Below are 19648 nucleotides of genomic sequence, written 5' to 3' on the forward strand. Positions count from 1 at the left end.
CGAGACTCGGCCGCCCGGACCCGGAAATTGAAGTATACATTATAAAACACCGCGTTTTCTATGCAACCTGCACACCACCAGGTCGTGAAACCAGGTCGCCGCATTCCTCGAAAGTCGCTTCGCTTAAATATATACACAACCGACGGCTTCGTAGCTCACCCTAAGCCCTTTGCCCCCGTGTCCTTCTTTGGCTTGCGGTTTTCGTTTTGACGCTCAATCTCTCACGAGTTAATGTCTTCGAGTGATGAACCGAGGCGAATTTATTGTTGTCTCTGTGTGGATAGAGTGATGAGTAAAAGTGTAGATTTTGTGACAACTTGGCAAGAATAATAATCAATCAAAAAAAATCCATGAAATTGAAATAAATAAAGTTAATTGTTTAATTTTATTGCTCTTATTTGTGAAAAGATAATTTTATTAATGGTAGAAGGTTTTAGATTGATTCAAGTGTTATCTTGAGCCATTTGTTTAAATGTAAGTTGAATCTTAGGTGTAAGTTTAATTAATCTGGCTTGAGTTTAAGTAATTTATAAATTTTCTTTAATCTTTTAAGAACACTCCATGCTTGTTAAAAAATAAAAATTTGTATATTATTTTCAATCGTTATAAATTCGCTCACAATTTCTGAAATGAGCTTTAAAAAATGGAAAACCTTCGACCCTTCTTTTTTCTTAAGAACTTATCGTACAAAGGACAAACAAATCCAATTAAAACGACTTTTTTTTTTCCTTCCAATCTCAATATCATCGGTCTTGGTGTTATTTTTAATTGCGTTTCGTTTCAATCCGTCCCTCCCCGTCGAGACGAGACAAAAGGCACAAAGAGAATGTTTAGGCAATTTACATTTAGAATGGTCCATTCAACGTTCTCGCGATATTTTCGAGGCTCGAAACAATAACAATTATCCGAGCTCTTTGAAGCGTCTTGTCGTTCGACTGTAATTCACCAGCGCCGATTTCCGCTGTTTCTACCTTAGAGCTCTTAGCAAATTTATCTCCTCGAATCTCGGCGCGCTTTGTGGATTGCTCGTATACACGGTGCCTTCAAGCTTTAGCCGTTTTCCGAGCCCATTCTTCAAGCCTAGGCAATCAAAGAAAGATGAAAGGATCCACCGTTTTCTCTCTCAAAAGTGGAGAACAGTTCGACGACGAAATTCACGGTCGAAATTACGTCGTCGAATTCAATTTGATCGCGTGTTTATTCCACCAAGGCTTTTCAATCGTTTTTCGAAACGAAAGGGAGAGAAAAAGAATATATCCAGTGAATAATTAATTCTATTACTTTTTTTTTTTTCAAGAATTTAATTAATTTTACTAATTTCGTAATTCTTCGTGATTCTTCATTGTCTCCCTGCGTGTTGTGGAAAATTGATATTCTTTCTGAAATTATTTCCGATAATGGATATTTATACGTGAACTAAAATTAAATTGAATTTTTCTTTAAAGAATGGATTATATTCTTTAATTTGTTATGAATGTGTGTGTACTTTTTTTTTCTTAGAATTAATTATATTCGTGTTTCATCAAAGGATATCATAAGGATTGGATAATGTTAAGTTAAGATTGGGTAATTGCTATTAATAAACAATTAAATATTGATCATGATTTCAACGTGTAAATTAGAATATTTTCTATTTATGAATCTATTTATTAATATTATTATCATTTGGCATTGATTTTAAATGATGCATCGTTTAAATTATATTATTCACATTAAATAAATATCCACTAAATACATAGTAGTATTACATCTATTAAATATACATGAACTAACTACTAAATATATGTATATGAAATTGCACAATATGTTACAAAACAATGAAAAAAAGTTCATCGACTTTTCAAAAGTCACTTCTCTTTACAAATGAACGATTTGTAAAAAGAAATAGTGAAAAATTATTTTAAAAAAATCAAGAAACATTTAAATTTTTAAAAGTATATTTTTTATTCCAATTGTAATATAAAAACATTCCCTCTTTAAGAAATTCAATCAAAAGTAGAGGCTTCATCCTTTGAAATGGAGCCAGAGAGAATATTGCACAAACTTTTTTTCTCCAATTTTCAGAGATTGCCAATTTTTTTTAATCTCGTGGACGAGCGTACGCATTATCATTTAGAACTCTACGAATCCTCTACGGTCAATTTGCGCAAAGAATTAATAAAACGCAATACGTATCCCATAAAAAACTTATTTCACTGACAATTAATTATTCGATGTTTCAGGAATGGGTGGACTACAACCTCCAATGGAACGAGTCCGAGTACGGAGGTGTAAAGGACCTTCGAATTACACCAAACAAGCTCTGGAAGCCAGACATTCTCATGTACAACAGGTAACCCAATCTTGCCGCATTTGCATAGGTAATTTAGTCCCGCGCGATAAATCGATCGGCGAATCTAATTATTCCCGCGGACGATGTAAAAATCCAATGAATTCCTTCACGGCGTAAAAAAAAAAAAAAAAGAAAAAAGGAAAAGCGCGAATGAAAATTATTTCGATCGAATTAAATTTATTTCATTAAAATTGTTCACGGTCCGGGAAATAAAGAATGAAATACGAGGAAAAAGAAAGATGAAAGCGGAAAAGAATTTTCGTGTCGCGAGAAAATTCGTCAGTTCGATATAAAACCAGGGCGGATCTCGGTGTAAATTTAATTTCTGCGAGTTGTCTAAAAGATTCGAAGTTGTACTCGTTTAATCCACGGTAGAATGTCGCATATCCGAGTTTAATCGATAGAGATGAACGTAATTTCGGTCTTCGTTTCTGTCATCGTGTGTGTATCACGAATTGCTCGGTTTTATTGCTGTCAAACACTGCTGATTAATATTTGCACGGACAGTGCTTACGATGGTAGGAAGGGAAATAAGAGGGAGTGAATATCGTTTTCTATTGTGTGTTTCTATTTATGATGGAAAATAATATTGTCTTTGCAATTGATATAAGGAAACGTGAAATGGAATTTTTATATGTGAAACTTTGGTTCAACGTTTAGAAAAATCAATTCGATTATATTTAATTCGATAAGTTTTTGTTAAAGTGTATTTCTATTTTGTTTTATTCAAAATATAATGATATTGATAATTTATTATTGTTATGATAGGTATATTAAAGTGACAGAATTTTTTCTCACAATAATTAATATTATCAAATTAATTAATTATAAAACATAGGATATAATTTACTCTTTTATAACAAATTTAATATTAAATAAAATAATTGGATGATTTAATTTACTCATGAAACTTAATTTATTTGGTATTATTATATGGAAAAAATTATATATCGCAAGAAACTCTGATACTCTGATAAAAGTTATTAGATGATGATTTTACAATTTCAAATTTCGCTCTCGTTAAAAATTTAAGAGAACCTTTTCCAATGGAAGATTTCGATAAAAAATAAAAAAAAAATATATCAAAATATTAAACACAAAATGTTCAAACGCAAAGATTTAACACCCTATCGATTACAAATTAATCGTCATCGTAATCAATACCAAAAATATTGTAAATATCATTTCGAAAAATGATCGAGTATGAATCGAATTTCGCGAACCGATATTCCGACATTATTTTTGTCCACAGAAGAGGGATTGGGACCTCGGGAAAATCGAGTTAATTCGTGATACACGCAATACGCTCGCGTAATCCGATACATTCGAATTGCAATTACACGTGGCCGTCCAACCGCGGAGGTTAAGCCGCGGTACTTTAAAACCTCGTTCCCGAATTCGGGTCGTCAATATCTCACGATCGAATGAGAAGGGACGGGACGAGTCCCGAAAAGTCGCGTGAAAGACTTCGGGACTTTCCTCTTTTAAGCAGAGAAATTGAAACTCGTTGAAACAAATCGTCGGATCGAGTAGAATCGTGAAATCGTGAATCGATTCCCGAGTAGAAAGGAACTAAGATTTTGAGAATGTTTCAGAAAACCCGTGACGTTACTTCGAATGCGTAAATTGAATTTACGCGCGCCCTTCTCCCCTCCCCTTTTTGACGATTTTTTAAAGAATATATATAGATTTAATTCGTCGAGGGTACGTAATTATTATCCCAATGTTGCTTCGCATCTTAACCCTTTCCAGACTCTTTTGGCAATGAAACAATTAAGAAGCAAATAAGTAGATTCATTTTCAAATTTTTTTTATTAATAATTCGTTAAAAATAAATAATTTGTTTTTCATAATGCATTGGTCTTTTCATCCTATTAATCTCGAAAGGGTTAAAATAGTCTCACATATTATACGTACAACTCTATCACACATACTTAAGTACACATATATAGTTATATATATTATATATATATATATACATATATATAGTTTATCGAAGTCCCTGAAGTGCATGCGTTTTCTTGAGTCCCAGTATTTCTTATTCCAGTACGTACTATTTGTAAATTTACATATTTCTCATTTGTACATATTTTATACATTATATAGATAGATCTGTCTATTATACGTATACTATATTCTTCCCGCAAAATTTTTCGATCCTAAGACCGTAGATACATTTTCTTTCGCGAGTCGATCGGTGTTTTCCCTCTCATTCTCTCAATAAGCATGAGTTTTTTCCTTTTTTAGCTCTCAAGAGTGCGAGAACAGGTTGAAAAAAGAGGGAAAAAATAACTGGTCGGCTCGTGCGTGTGTTTTTTTTTCGTTTACATTTTGATTTACATGAATTACAATAACACAGAGGCATTAATTGCATATATACGATCGATCATGTTCATTTTTTCAAAAAATTAAAAGAGCCACGGTGTTACGTCACGTGAAAATTTTGATATTTCAAATTATAAAAGTAATAATTTTACCTTCTAACTGATATAATTATTAAATTTTCAAATTTCATAGCGAAGCATCAAAGATTAAAATAGTGTTTTCCATCTTATTTTCGTATCACTCTCAAAATTTTCCACGTCTCAAAAATTTCTACGCTTCTCCCAGTATACAATACAAGATCATCACTTTGCCAATCGCTTTCCAAAAAATATCTAAATTAATCCCCAATAATTCACCCTCCCTCTTTCTTTTCTGGAAAACACTAGATCAAAGAAAACTACTATTCAAATTTCAAATGACAAAATCGTCACGATGCTTCGAAAAAAACCTTTCCCTCCGTTCGCGAATAGATTTTATCAATAAAAAGATTCGCGCAACGAGATCAGAATCGCTCAGAACCTCCCCGACGGGGCGATTAACGCCGTGGCTCCCTCTGTTGAGTTCTCAGAACCACTTGTTCACACAGCCTCCTTAGATTAATTAGTTCTAGATTATTAATAGGCAAATGCAGCATCAACTTGTGCATATAAATTAGGCGCGGGCGAGCAAGACGCGGGGAAGATCGTCTCGTTTCCACGTTCTGCTCGGCCGCGAAATTGATACGCCCGCCGCACGGCTGTCAGCCGCGATCCCCATCGCCGCCGAGGGGGATCGATCGCGGGGATCCCCCCCTCCCCCTTTAACGCCGAGATACTAACCCGCCGAATTATTACACATTCTCACTGTGATACCGCATCACGTAGGGCGCGATCCGCTCGTTGAATAATGGATTAACGAGTGGGCCCGTTACCGCGATTTAAGCCGATCAGACATCGGGATCTTTGGGGATAACGCGGTTTCCTACTGGGTGTATATTTTATACGGATCGAGGAGGATCGATCAATGGGGTTTGACGTTCGAGACTTTATTTTTTTTCTTTTTTTTCGTCCACGGAATATATATATATTAGGGTCATTTCTAAAGAGTTGCGAAAGTATGCGGATATATTTTGTGTTAGAATTTATTGGAATTAGAAATTCTTTGGTGCAAATTCATAGGGTACATTTGAAAGAAAAGAGTTGTAGAGGATATTAGGATAATCTCATTTCATTTAATGCAAAATCGGCTACAATTCACAATAAACGAGTCTTAATTATCATCTTTGAATTTTTCGTATTTCTTTCTTATTTCTAGAATCGATCCTACAAAGCCGAGTGATTGCTATATAACCAAAAACAGTTTTATCCCTTTAAAATGAAACCTAGTTAAAGTATAAAGTGACATGTACACGTATTGTAAATTGAAATTTTATTAGAAGTAAACTTAAATTCTATCTAACTTATAACTATCTAACCTGACTAACATGCTTGGGAAGATAGTCTCTCCCAATTCGTATTCCCATGCCAGTTTATCTCAAAATCGCTTAATTCTCGTAATCGTGTTGATCCTTTCAGTGTCCGAGAGAAACTCCTTTCGAACTTCGATAGTTCGGGGGAAATCCGGGAAAACGAGTTCTGGCATTCGAATTGCCAAAAAAGAAAGAAAGAAAACGAAAGGATTGAAAGAGGGGAAAAAAGATAATTACGAGAGGATTACGCATGCGCGTAGAAGAAAAAGTAGGAAGAGAAAATGGCGGGATCGGAGATAGTTTGTGGAGGAAGGAACAAGAGAGAGGTTGAAACGTTGAATGCTTTAACGATTGGTTGGTTAACCAGGGACTAACAAGAGCTGAGAATTGCTGTCCCTGTAAAATCTGTCGTCGTCAATTTCGATTGATTTCTACCTTGCTAGGAACTTTGGTTACGGACATTGGTAGTGTTCTAGTGACTTTTAAGAATCTGTCGATGTTGAAAAAAGATCTCACTGAGATAGTTTAATCTTAGTTCTGATTCTTGATGATTGCATTTCAAAATTTATAATTCTTATAGTTAGCTATATAATTAAAAAATGATCGCATATATTGTAACACTAAGATGTTTGCTGTACAAAGAAAGAAGCTTGCAGGTATAAGGAAATATCACTGCATGGCAAACTATATGTAAATTTGAATGAAATTCCAATGCAAGTGAGCAAATGCACGAACAAGAATAAACACAAGGAAAATAAACAGCCTCGATACATACGAAATTCGATTACGTTGCAGAATTCATATCGTCCTTATCAATTTTTTCTTTTCCTCGGGAAATCAAGAAATTAAGAATAATCCTTCATCCAATAGTTTTATTCCTGATAAAAATATTATATCGCAAAAGATCTACAAGATGCAAGCTGATCTAATCGAATCGCTCGCACGATTACAATTGTTTCTTTCTCGATTACAAAATTTTTCTCGATAATTATAAAAAAGAAATGGTAAACTTTCTTGGCAAAATTCCTGATGAATAATATATTCAATATTTATATTTCAAATTTTGACTCGAAGAGAAGAAACGTAAGGGAAAACAAATCTATCGATATATACATTGACACGTACTTTCGACTTATCTCTCGTCCTCTCGTGCTAGACAAAAATAATACGAGAACACGCGCCCATTTAGCGAGACAGTGTACATACCCCGGGGAACAGTTACTGCGAGTAGTTCTTCCAAAGAGAAAGGTGTTTCCTGCGAAACCGTAAAGCGAATCCCGCTCCAAGGTACTTTTAGCCGGTACTACTGAATTTAAGCTGCTATAACCCGAGGGTTGAAGCTTTCGGGACTGGCGTACAGCCCGTAAAATCCGTTTCGTCCGAACACCTTCGCGGATGTACATAACGATCCGCCTCACCACGACACGGCTATGAATTGATGAGATTTTTACGAAATTTGTACTATACGGATCGATCGAATTGGTAGATAAATTTAGTAGGGATTGGAATTGTGAAGTTTGTAAGATTCATTTTCTTGATTCGTGATTGAATATTATAATTAATTGAGAAATATAATAATTATTATCGATATATTTCGTTATTCAGTAACTTTATTAAATTTGATGTTGTACAGAAGACACAATGAAATGTCTTCTTAAGAATCGTGAAAATATAATTATTGTTAATTCGTTACTTTCTTGCGAATCGTTCAAATAACTTTTGTTCCATATATTCGTTTGATAATTAATTATTTTGTCTTGTATGAAATATTGAAGAAATATTGTATCTCTGAAATTATTCTCATTTTGTTGGATATTAAAATATGAGAACTTCTTTACGATAAAATAATTTTTTCCGTGTAATAATTTACATATGATGTAAATGTCAAAGAGATATGGAAATCCAATCGTGAAATTCAATCCAGTGCAAAATTCAGAGGAAATGCATTGTTACTTGGGAAACGTTTTCGTAATGTTAACATAACGATGTATGTATGTATGTATGTATGTATGTTCGATGTTTGATCAGACGAATTTCACTGTCCATATTTGTCGAGGTAAATTTCATTTCTGTCTACGGTTTTCGTTAGGAATATGTTGCGGAGTTATGAACAATACGTTAACAAATTTTATTACGTTGTTGCATTGATTTTGACATACTTAATATCGACTTTCGAATAATTATTACAAATTTTTATATTCCAATTGTGAATATTGCAACTTAAAGTAATTGGTGTAATTATTATTTATAATTCTCAACACTTTTTATTTTTTCTTATAAAATTTCTTTTTGTTTATTATATGTCTCGTATCTTTTGTTAGATTTTTAGATAGAATCCAATAGATAAAAATAAAATTAAATTCCGTGAAAATTAGCCATTTCAAAATTCATTAACAAATAAAATATATTTCGTTTTGTAATACATAATTTTTACTTTGTTATAATGCTTTTTCCTTTCGTGTTGTATTTAATTGATATAAAAGTAATAATATTTAAATAAAATTACATTTGATAGCAAAGAAAATTGCTGCAAAATACTTTATTTTTCATCAACTCATCATAAAAACATTTTTAAACATTTTTGCTTTGATACGTTAATGAGCGATATGACGATATATATTTCAAGAATTTTAACAAGTACACGAGTAGTGTTAAAAACTGTTGGTATTATTTTTATGTTATTTTCTGTCGGTTAACGTCTCGTTTCGTTTAGAAGTGGAACAGCAATAAACGCTTTTATGTTGTAGTGAAGTTATTAGTAGGTATATTTTTCCTAAAAAGAAAATTATACAGTAAATAAGATTTCCAACATGTTACTACGATTTTAAGCATATTATTTTTAAAAGGAAACACTTGGAAAAGTTATCACACAGTTCTATAATTAAATAAAGAGAGGTATAGATAAAATATTTTTAGGAAATATTTGTTGAGATCGATTCAGATTTATAAATTATAAAGATACCTATTATATATTCTTAAATATAAATAAATAATATCACAAATATATAAAATAATTCATTATAATTAGCAATTTGTATTATCTTCACAAATTTTGCGACTTTACATTGAATAAAACAATTATTTATTTCATTATTATTACGAAAATTTATTATCTAACTCTCTACTTTACAAAATTCCCCTAATACTAATTAAATTATGCAAAGATATCAAGAAAAGTAATCCTCTCAGCATTCTAATTAATCAATAAAATAAAATAATAAAATCCTAAAAAACAAACTTAATAAAAAAGATCATCACCCTCTCAACCCTCAAAATCCATCGAGAACCATTGCAAAACCCGGATCTTTACGGATTTACCCGATTCTCCTTTCGTCGAATTCGTCATAATCACGTTACACAGTGACCCCCCTCAAGCGATCACTCGGCTTAATCAACTTAAGGCCACGAAGATCGAAGAATAGTATCGTAGAACAAGTCTCGAGATCATTAATCCCAATCGATCCCCGACACGATGTCTGATAAATACCGTGGAAGGACACACCCCTCGCCTTTGACGCGTTCGGGCGCGCATTCCAGCCACAGTTGCATTGCAATTCGGAAGACAACGCGATGGCGATGGCGAACGCTGGGCTCGCAGCTGGGCGGCGGTTGTAATTATGTGAATAATTAATAGAGACGCGACGTCAGGCCACCCCGTCACTGCGGGCCACCGCAGCACCGGGCCCGAGACCCGCCCCCTCTAAATACGCGCAACACGTAGCTACGTTTCCGAATTCCTGCGGATGGAATACCATCGAACGCAACTACTCCCAGCACAGCACAGAGTACAACGATCCATCTACACGCGAGACACGTATGTGGGCAGGCACGCGCGTGGATTTGCAGACTCGCAGTTGTGAGTATCGATTATCGATAATGCTATCGATACCGTTGTTGATCATTTTTCGCGTTAAGATTCCAAGAAAAGTCACTTATATTTTCTTCTTACTTTCTTACTACGAGTTATTGTTTAAGGGAGGGCACGTTTTTCACGTACCTTGAAGTGAGAATTAAATTTTATTTTATAGATTATTTTATTTTATTTTATATTTTCAGCCAGTTTTATTCGTGTTATTCTTGAACAAGAAAAATTCTTCTAACTAACAGTTATTTTCATTCGTTCATTCGATTCGATATTTATTCTAATGGGAAATATCGATGGCGGAGGCGTTCGAGAAAGATTCGAATTTCCTTCCGTTGTTAACGCGTTAATTTTATACGTTGGTTTTTACACTGGATATATATAAAGTGTACGAGCGCTGATTGAAATCGTGCGGCTGGTTTGGGGAAATCGATTTTAGGGGATCGCGAGCGAGAGGATGATTGAACGATTGTAGGAAGAAATGGTTGGATTGGGAAGGGTGGGAAAGTGTTTGATTGTGAGATTTTTTGGAAAGATAGAATTTTGAATGGGATTCGTGATTCGCCCGTGTTTGGATAACTTTGGTGAATCGTTTGTTTAAATATATGAAGTTTTTGTGAAATGTGTTGGTTTATTTGATCGATGAGATGAGAGTTATAAATTTGAAAAGTTGCTGTGATTTCGTTTGTATAGGGATATGTTCGAAATTGAAGAAAAATCATTAAATTGCAATAGAAATAGATTTGAGAAAAGAATTTTCTGTTTGATAATTCGATTTAAATTGTAGTTATGTTTTGTAATTTGAAATATATCGATAACTTTATCAAATTAATTAATTTTATTCGTTCAAGAATATAATATAATTATGTTAAATGTCAATTTTATTCAATTAATTTTTAATAGAGTTCATTTGAATGATTGTATAATTAATATTTTCTATCTAATTTTTCTCTTGCATTTGATTAAAGTATATAATATAAATGTAACTTCTGTCTGAAATTAATTAAAAAAAAATTCTAATTAGTGTTTTTTTTTTGTAATAGATTCAATATTTATATTCAAAAGCTGAAATTTAACTATTAAAATTTAATTAAATCTAACAATATATATAAAATTACAATTTAGGTTACAATAAAGATGAAAAATTATTAATTTCAATTTAAATATTTTTTATTTCATTTCGATGAAAATGTTTCATCTGTAATTTATGTGGAAACGATACGATCCATAAATAAAACAATTTGTTGATCAAGATATAATGTACAGATGATTTCTTCTCGATGAGAAGGATCATTAATATTTTAGAAAATAACGATCCCCTGCGGTTTGATTAATTGAAGAAGATTAACAGGTAATGAAGTATACTCAGGTGGTTGTTGAAAGAACAGCAACAGTGTTCAGATTAATTCAGAGCTTAATAGATACACTCGTTTGGATGATATCCAAGCCATAAATCTGAATATCTATTATCAAGAGGATAGAGAAAAATCGTTTTAAATATTCTACACAATATAAAGTTTATGAAAATTTTGCTAAAATATTTTTCAAACAAAGATAGAATGAAGATATCTTTAAGATTTATTGGTAACAATGTGGAATATGCTTAAAATAATTCGTTTCTATAATGCATAATAGAATACATTTGTCATATAATCAACAAGTGAGTTGATTGAGTAAATAATAACAATCACTTACTGTTGATGAATAAAAAAATAATTATTAAGTAAAAGTTTCCTAAATTCTAAAACACTTATATTTACATTAAACATTCATTGGAAAGAGAATCGAACAATCTTTAATCCATTTTTTAAATTTCTATCTATCCAAAATTCTAAAACACAGTTTATTATTGATTTTAAATCAAGTATATTTATATCGTTTCGTTAGATATTACAGGGATGGGTTCCATTAGAAATTATTCCGCCCTAAATAATGCATTTCTGTCGTAAAACGTGGTCGTAAAGTGGTTCGTCGAGGAGGGTGTAATATCAAATTTCCACTGGAAAATATTCACGCACGCGTTTAGGGAGCATCGTGAGTTGTGAGTTTCGAGCACGCTTCCAGCGAATTAATGCTACGCCACTGTGCATGGACGTGCACGGTGATTTGGCGCCCTTAACTTTACGACAGTTTGCCCGACATTTATGACGGTTGAGCTAGAATTCGGTCCATTGCCCCGTTATATCTCCACTACTATTCGTTGATAGTTGTGTAATAATTTCTACCAATGCATACACATGCGCGTAAAATTGACGAAAGTGAATTGGATGTGGGAAAAAAGAGAAGCTTTTTTTTGGAAAAAAAAAGTTTATTTTATCTATGGGATTTTGCTTAGTAAAACAAAATTAATCATTTATTTTGTTGAGGTAGAAATTATTTATCTTTATCATTTTAATTACAATTATTTGTAGTGATATAAGTACGTATAAAATATTTAGATATTTATTATTGTTAATTATCACATATTTCTTGAATTTATTAATAATTAATTTGTGTAATTGGAATAAGAAATTTCGTTTTAAGTAGTAATCTAATCTCATTTTCATAATAAATATTAATATTATATTGCAATTATTCTTTTGATTAATACTCCATAATGCAAACAAATTGCAAAAGCAAGAATAATATAAAAGGAATTCTCTTAAATTAAAATTCTCAGCAATAATTTAAACCACGGAATCCTCGTAAAAATTCAAACTTTTCCCAATAGAATAAGAAAGAACTTGGAATGAAACAAACTATAGTGCACATTAATAGTTAACTTCATTCCACAAATTATTTAAAATTATTGCAACAGGGATTATTTCTGTACAATCTACAAATTATGCGTGGGTATCATTCGAGAAGTTGTTCGCAATCCCCAAACCAGCCATAAATAAACTTCTTTCAACTTTTACATATATTTATACAATAATAAATATATACAAGCTATTTTTGACTCGATTAACTAGAATGTGATTCTATGTGAAAAAATGAAGCAAATTTTAAAACTTCTTTTTCGAGCTCCAATATTTATCCAATATATATTCAACCATATCGATTTTAAAATCTCTCGAGGAAATTTAAATCTTCGAAAATTCTATGAAAAAGTGTCCTTAATAATTTAAATTCAAAGGATGAATCTTTCAACTTACAAATTAACAAAATTATCTTGCTTATCCATAATGAATCAGAACCATAATGACACGCCATCGAGGTCGCCTCTTATTATTTCCAAACACACGAAGGAATCAAAGTAACGATAATTACTTCGATTCTTGTCGAAGCACGAGCTTTCTCAGACTAAAATCAAGACCTGCCTGTCCACACTCGTGCGTGTCCCGTGAAAAATGGCTCGGCAAGTTTCTCGCGCGTTGCTGGAGGAAGTCTCCTCACTTGGAAACTGCACAAAGTGCTTAAGAAGAGAGGGCGGGTTCCGTGGCATGGTCGATGAAACCTCAACCGCTCAAAAATTTCTTACGAATTTCTTACGAAACCCGTTCGAGATCGTACGCGCGTCCTTCTGGAGGTTAATCCTCCTCGATAAATCCGGAGAACGAGGGAAATCCGCGTTTAAACTCGCGACGGGAAAAGCGGGAAAAGGAAGGGAGAGGGTTGAATCGATCGCCGCCGCCATTCCAGTGGATCAAACGTGGCAATTCTGTCTCGAGCCACGCCACTTTCGCGGACAGCTGGCTTGTTAGCCGTTGACAAGTAAAGCTGGTGGATACCGAGCTTACCCCCGATCTCTGTTACGAGTGGTTGTTTAGAGCGCGCCTCTGACCGAACATTTTTTTTCGTTTCGGGCTTTCGAGAGATTTTTACAATACCCTGGATAATTGTGGAAGATAGAAAAAGTAGGTTGGAAGATCAGGTTTGAAGGGTGGAAACGCGGGTGTGATATTGGATTTTAATTGAAAGGAGGATGGATACTTTTTGGAAATTTTTTAGCAGAGGAATTTATAAAGATAATCTAATTTGTTTCTATTAAGAATCTGCATCATTTGTGTATTTGTTCTTCGAATCAATTTGGAAATATTTTGAAATTTGTATATATGTACATGAGTTTATTTAAGTGGTGCATTCATGTATTTATAAAAATTTATCCCAATGATTCATGGATGCGAAATGGTGAAGTTCGAATTCTATGATTTTATCATAGAATTTTTTAATAGACAATATATATGGGAAATTTATTTTTTAATATAATTTAATAGTTATTGATTGTTAGGTCAAAATTTATGATATACAAATTTTAAAAATTTTAGATTTCTTTTCAGAAAATCAAAACGTTGCCAATCAATTTAGATTATTTTATATAGAAAATATCATTCCACGTAAAAATTCAAAAGAATTGAATCTAAAAAAAAATATACATTTTATATACAATTCTTGAAATAAGATTCAAGTCAATACATTTATATCATTATAGAACAAAATGCTCATAGAATTTGAAACATTAATTCTACATATAAAGAAATATAAAAATTGATATGTAAAAATATGGAAAAAAATATTATTTCTATCTCTTCGTCTAACTCGAATTATTTACAATTTAATAAATAAACTTATTATATTTTCATACAATTTCTATATTTCTTCTAATCTCTAAAGAGTTTCACAAATCTTTAACAATCAGTTCATCGATCCTCCACACGCTTATTACCTTCATCCTGCATCGCAAAATTTCAGAAACTCTGTTCAATTAAACTTTTTCCCACCGCGTACGTGGCAACGAACAACCACCGATGAATCGCAACCCCCGTCAATTTACTTTAATCTTGGAAAGGATCGGCCACGTAGATTAGGGCGAATCGATGCTAAGTGGCCATCGCGTTAATATCGTTCAAATGTCCTCAAATAATGGGGAGGAGGATGGTCGTTATCCGGTGGAACAAAAGGAGATTGTTCCTCCTCCTAGCGACTTACTTGTTGCTCAACATTGCTTCTTCTCTCGTGAATATCGCGCGCTCGAGAGCGCAGATATTCGCGTGTAAAAAACGGGAGAGGGTCGTGAGAGAAAGGATGGAAGGGTCAGTGATCTTGGGAGGACAGGATTCACCCCGGAAATGGGAGACAATAGAGGGCGGGAGGGGATCGCCTTTGTGCTGCGAGGAACAATCGACGAGGGGCCGTTCCTTAGAATTCGTAAACGGTGGTGCACACCGCCCACGCTTTGTAATGGCGAATGACGAATAGGAGAGTCGAAACTGAACTGGTGGAATGTTGCGAATGCACGTTGAATTCGTTGCATTCGTATATTGTGATATTTGGAGATTTGGATTGCTGGTTCGATTATTGTGAATTATTCATCGATCATCATCGAGTGGTTTTAAAAAATAAAATAATCGAATATCTTGGTAATCACAACACTCGAAAATTAAATTTTTATCTATTAATTTATTCATAAGAGTGGAACATTTCAATTGGAAATAATACTTTTTTGATTAAATAAAAAACTCGAAATATATTAAGAAAATCGTTTCGAAATAATTTCCTGAGAAAATCGGTTTTCCATTCCACTCCTTTCTAAGCAATACAATTAATCCGTAGAACCCGTGAACCAGGTAGTGATTTTCCACATTTCTTTGTTTTTAAAATGTGCAACACTCGAAATACAAAGGAATTGTTCATCGTTGCATCGAAGGCAAACAAAAGAGGAAGGCGATGGAAAAACCGAGAAATTCGATGTCAATTAGTCAACCGCTTTTGCAGCCCCCCTTGAATTGCACAAATAGCATATTTCTCGCCAGATACGAAAGAATGAAAACTGTATTTCGAGATATTATCCGTGTTGCAAGATGATTCCACGTTTATCGAATTCATATACGAATTTTTTTCTTCGTGATCCGTTGTATTTGTTGGGACCATGAAATTGGAAAATTTTAATTAAATGTAATATTGATTTTATATAAATTTGTAATTCTTTTCAATTTAATTATTATTCAAGACAGAGATATATAGTGGAGGAATCATTTTATTATTTCAATAGGATTAGATTCATTTCGATTATCGTATCACGAAATTGTAAAAATATACGTACGCATCTTTTTTGCACATTTATTTAAATAAATTCAATATTTAAAAATATTTTCAAAATTTTTTACATTGTACAAAACTTAAATAATTGTTCATATATTTCTTCTTCTTCGAATAAATATCTACAACCACAATTGTTAAAATCGAATCAAAGATTTCGATAAACGCTTTCTAACTTTCGATTTTTTAAACAGGCAAAGGGTGGAAAATTTTCTATATGCGAAAAGTATTTGAAAATACTTAATATCCGTTCTACACATTTCTTCTTTCCAACTTGGACCAAGTATTCCGTCGAACGAAAGTATTAAAGTTTCTGTGGTAGCTCACGATATTTCAAACTTTGACCTTTGCCACTTATTTCACCCTCGCGATCCTTCGATCATTTGCATGCATATGAAATCACAGAGATTCTCAACAGTATCCGCGCATTATTCCATCTGTGGGAACGGCAGTGTCGCGTTGGAAGCTTTTCCACCTTTACTTTTCCCTCAATGTTTCATTAATGTTAATTCGAGAATTATCGAGTCGTTTCGAAAATTATCGTTATACATTTTATCAAACTGTGCATACGATTTCACTCGACTTCCGTTTCTTGCACTATTCTTCTGCGAGAACAATCGACCTGTGTACGAAGCAATGGTACACATTTTCTGGTTTAATTGCTGAGCAAATGGCGGTGATTTCGTTTAAATTAGAGAAAGATTTCCTTTGCAATTTCTACTGTACGATTTTTGGATGTAATTACGGTTTATTGTGTACATTTTTTTCCTTTTGTTTGTTATATTTGTTTTTTCTTCTTCAAACGCTTTTTAATTTTCTCGATTCATATGAGCAATACCGAATTGGCGGTACAATTATAAGAACATTCTTGGATTCTATCTATCTACGAAATCTATTTCGATCGAACGATGTTTCAAGATAAATATTTGAAACGTTCGATACGATTGAATTTCTGCTCCTAGAGATTGATATCTGTTTATTAAAAAAAAAAAAAGAGGGGGAAAGAGTGATATAAAATTGAAATGAATCTGTTGTTTGTATATGAAAATGTATATTTTGAACGTTCAATGTTAGGATGCAATCGGAGATTGCCAAATTGCATATAAACAAATCATTTTAATCTATTTGAAGGAAAATTTATTCGAAAGCCGAGTGTTGGCATGGAGTTCAAGAATCTCTTTATTTAAGTTCGAAACTTTTAATTGACAAATCAATTAAATGATTATTGAAGTACCGAAGTGATTAAATTGACTTGTCAATTGAAAGTTTAAATGACGATTCTTCAACTATAATAAATTATACGATAAATTGTTTTCAGAGAATAATGATTTTCACTGATTACACTCTCTATTTATTCCAATTTTCGAAATTTCTGTATTCTTTAGAATTTTTTCAAAAAGTAATAATGATACAATAATACATTGTTGGCAACGTTTTGAAAGATTTCAAAGCAATTTTAAAAGCATTTTCTTTGATGCAGATACCATTTGAATATTTAACAATGCTTCGTTTAAATTTTAATTAATGGTAAAATCGAGAGAAAAATATCGCAATCAGAAAATATTCTTCTAATTTAAATTCCTTGTCAATAAAGTTTGCTTTTAAACATTCATTTATACAAAACATAAAACTCTTCTTTACAGAAAATACATAAATTCCTGATATATATAACTTTTTTTTAACACATATTTTTTATCCATTTATTTAAGAACTATTAAATATAAATAATATATAAACTGATGAATAAGTCACAAATTCAAGAATATATAGAACGAAAGATCCAGGTATTTTAATAATTTTCCAAAGTGTCTCGTCATCCTTCCAAAACCGACTCGTTTCAATTACTCAAAGATAACGTTTCCAATAGTTGGAAATTAGGTCAGAAGCCTCTATCTAGCAGCTGACTAATTATCCAGGGGGAAAAAGGAAGGAGCGGTGGTTGGGAATGTATGGATTCCCTAATAAATCTCGTCGCGTATAATATATCGTGGACATTTATTAAGTGCGCGCCGTAACCGGAAACCGCGTGCAGCTGTTCGCGGAGGGACGCGCGAATATCGACAACAAAGAGACAAAAAGCTCGATAATCGAAACATTAAATCGGTACAATTGAGCCAGACTTGACTATAATTTTCGGTATTTCGCAGATCCATTTCGTCGGATTTAATCGGATTCGTCGATCTTCGGGAAATGAACCGTGGTCCGTTGATTCATGATGAAAAAAAAAAAATGAAACTTTTAATAAAGTTCCGCGCGAATATAATTATAATCCCCGCCTCGTTAAATCTTCGTTTCGATCGGAGACAATGGGATCTGCGTGGCAAGATCAAGATGAAGACGTTAAATTAGCGGAACGAGCTTCGTCCCTCGTGAGAAATTATAATTAAAGGTTTCGATTTAGTATTTGGTTAATTGAAGTTAATGATGATTTGTTTAATGGATACTTCTTTTTAAAAGATATTGTATTATAATTTCGTTATATTTTGAGATATTTATTTAAGTATTCATCGAATCTTTATTGTCTATTGTTATTACTTTTGATTTGTTTTTCCAATGTGTCCTATAAAAAAAAAAAAATGCATCTATAATTAGAAAATTTTCCAATGTCAAATAGGTAATTTTTTTATGTGAATTTATTAACGATAATGAAATTTGACTAATTATTCACATTTATGACAAAAATATAAATAGAATAAACAAATTAGGAATCTTCAGAAAATTAAAAAAAAAAAAGAATTTTGTTCATTAAGTTTCATCATTCAAATCTTAAATTCTATACTCAACAAAAGTAAAAATAATTTTATTAAAATTCAGTCAATTGTTCAAGAAAATTTATTAACAAAAAAAATTATATGCAATATCAAAGCCTTTAATTCTATTTCTTATAATGATTTTGATTTATTATTTTTCTACTTTCTTTTTAGATATTTCAGAATAATAAAATTTCTAAATTCCAGTAGTATAAAAATATAATTGAACATGGATCACGTTTATATCTTATTGCAGATCAAAACTATCGTGCGCAGTTCATTTAAATCTAATAATACTGATATATTGGAAACTATGACTATCCTGCCTTTAACGCGATAGAAATGATGATGATTTGTGTTTTGGATAAATTATGATAATCGCGTCAAATCGATATTAACTTAAGGTAATTGTCGTTAATTAATTAATCTCTGACAGCCGTTGATCTATTTTACATTGAAAAGTCAGTGCAGCACTGATTTATTTGTATATGTGCAATGATTATGCAATCATTAACCTAGTGCTCATTAATTATTAATGCACTCTGCATTGCTAATATTTGGCTATTTGATTTGACCATGTTTTCTCTCGTATCGAAATATATATCCTAAGATATTATATTATTCTTTTTTCGAATATATATTAAACACCAATTAATTATATCTCTAATAAATTCAATTCTAATAAATTTTCTAGAGAGATCTATTATTCATTTGTCTATTTAAGACTCATTTATACATCTGTTGGTTTACTAGCATTTTATAAGCAAAAGAAGAAATAGATATATCATAAAAGAAGATGAAATTTTAAAACATATTTTGTTAGGATATCCAAGTTTTTTTATAGAATGAAGAATTTATTTTAATTATTGTTAATAAATAATTACAAATATATATGATATTTCAAAATAAACATT

The 19648-nt window shown here is 32.2% G+C and overlaps 1 protein-coding gene across 7 annotated transcripts in view; it reads left to right on the forward strand.

Annotated features, from left to right (window-relative positions):
• The window catches only part of nAChRa6 (nicotinic acetylcholine receptor alpha6 subunit), a 349900-nt gene that overhangs the window by 176142 nt on the left and 154110 nt on the right, over positions 1-19648 (forward strand). For all 7 annotated transcript variants that reach the window (XM_026446378.1, XM_026446376.1, XM_026446377.1 and 4 more), the window contains 1 exon segment: positions 2223-2332. In XM_026446378.1, the coding sequence (XP_026302163.1) occupies positions 2223-2332 (110 nt within the window).

This window comes from Apis mellifera, linkage group LG2 (assembly GCF_003254395.2).
Source record: "Apis mellifera strain DH4 linkage group LG2, Amel_HAv3.1, whole genome shotgun sequence".
NCBI lineage: Eukaryota > Metazoa > Arthropoda > Insecta > Hymenoptera > Apidae > Apis > Apis mellifera.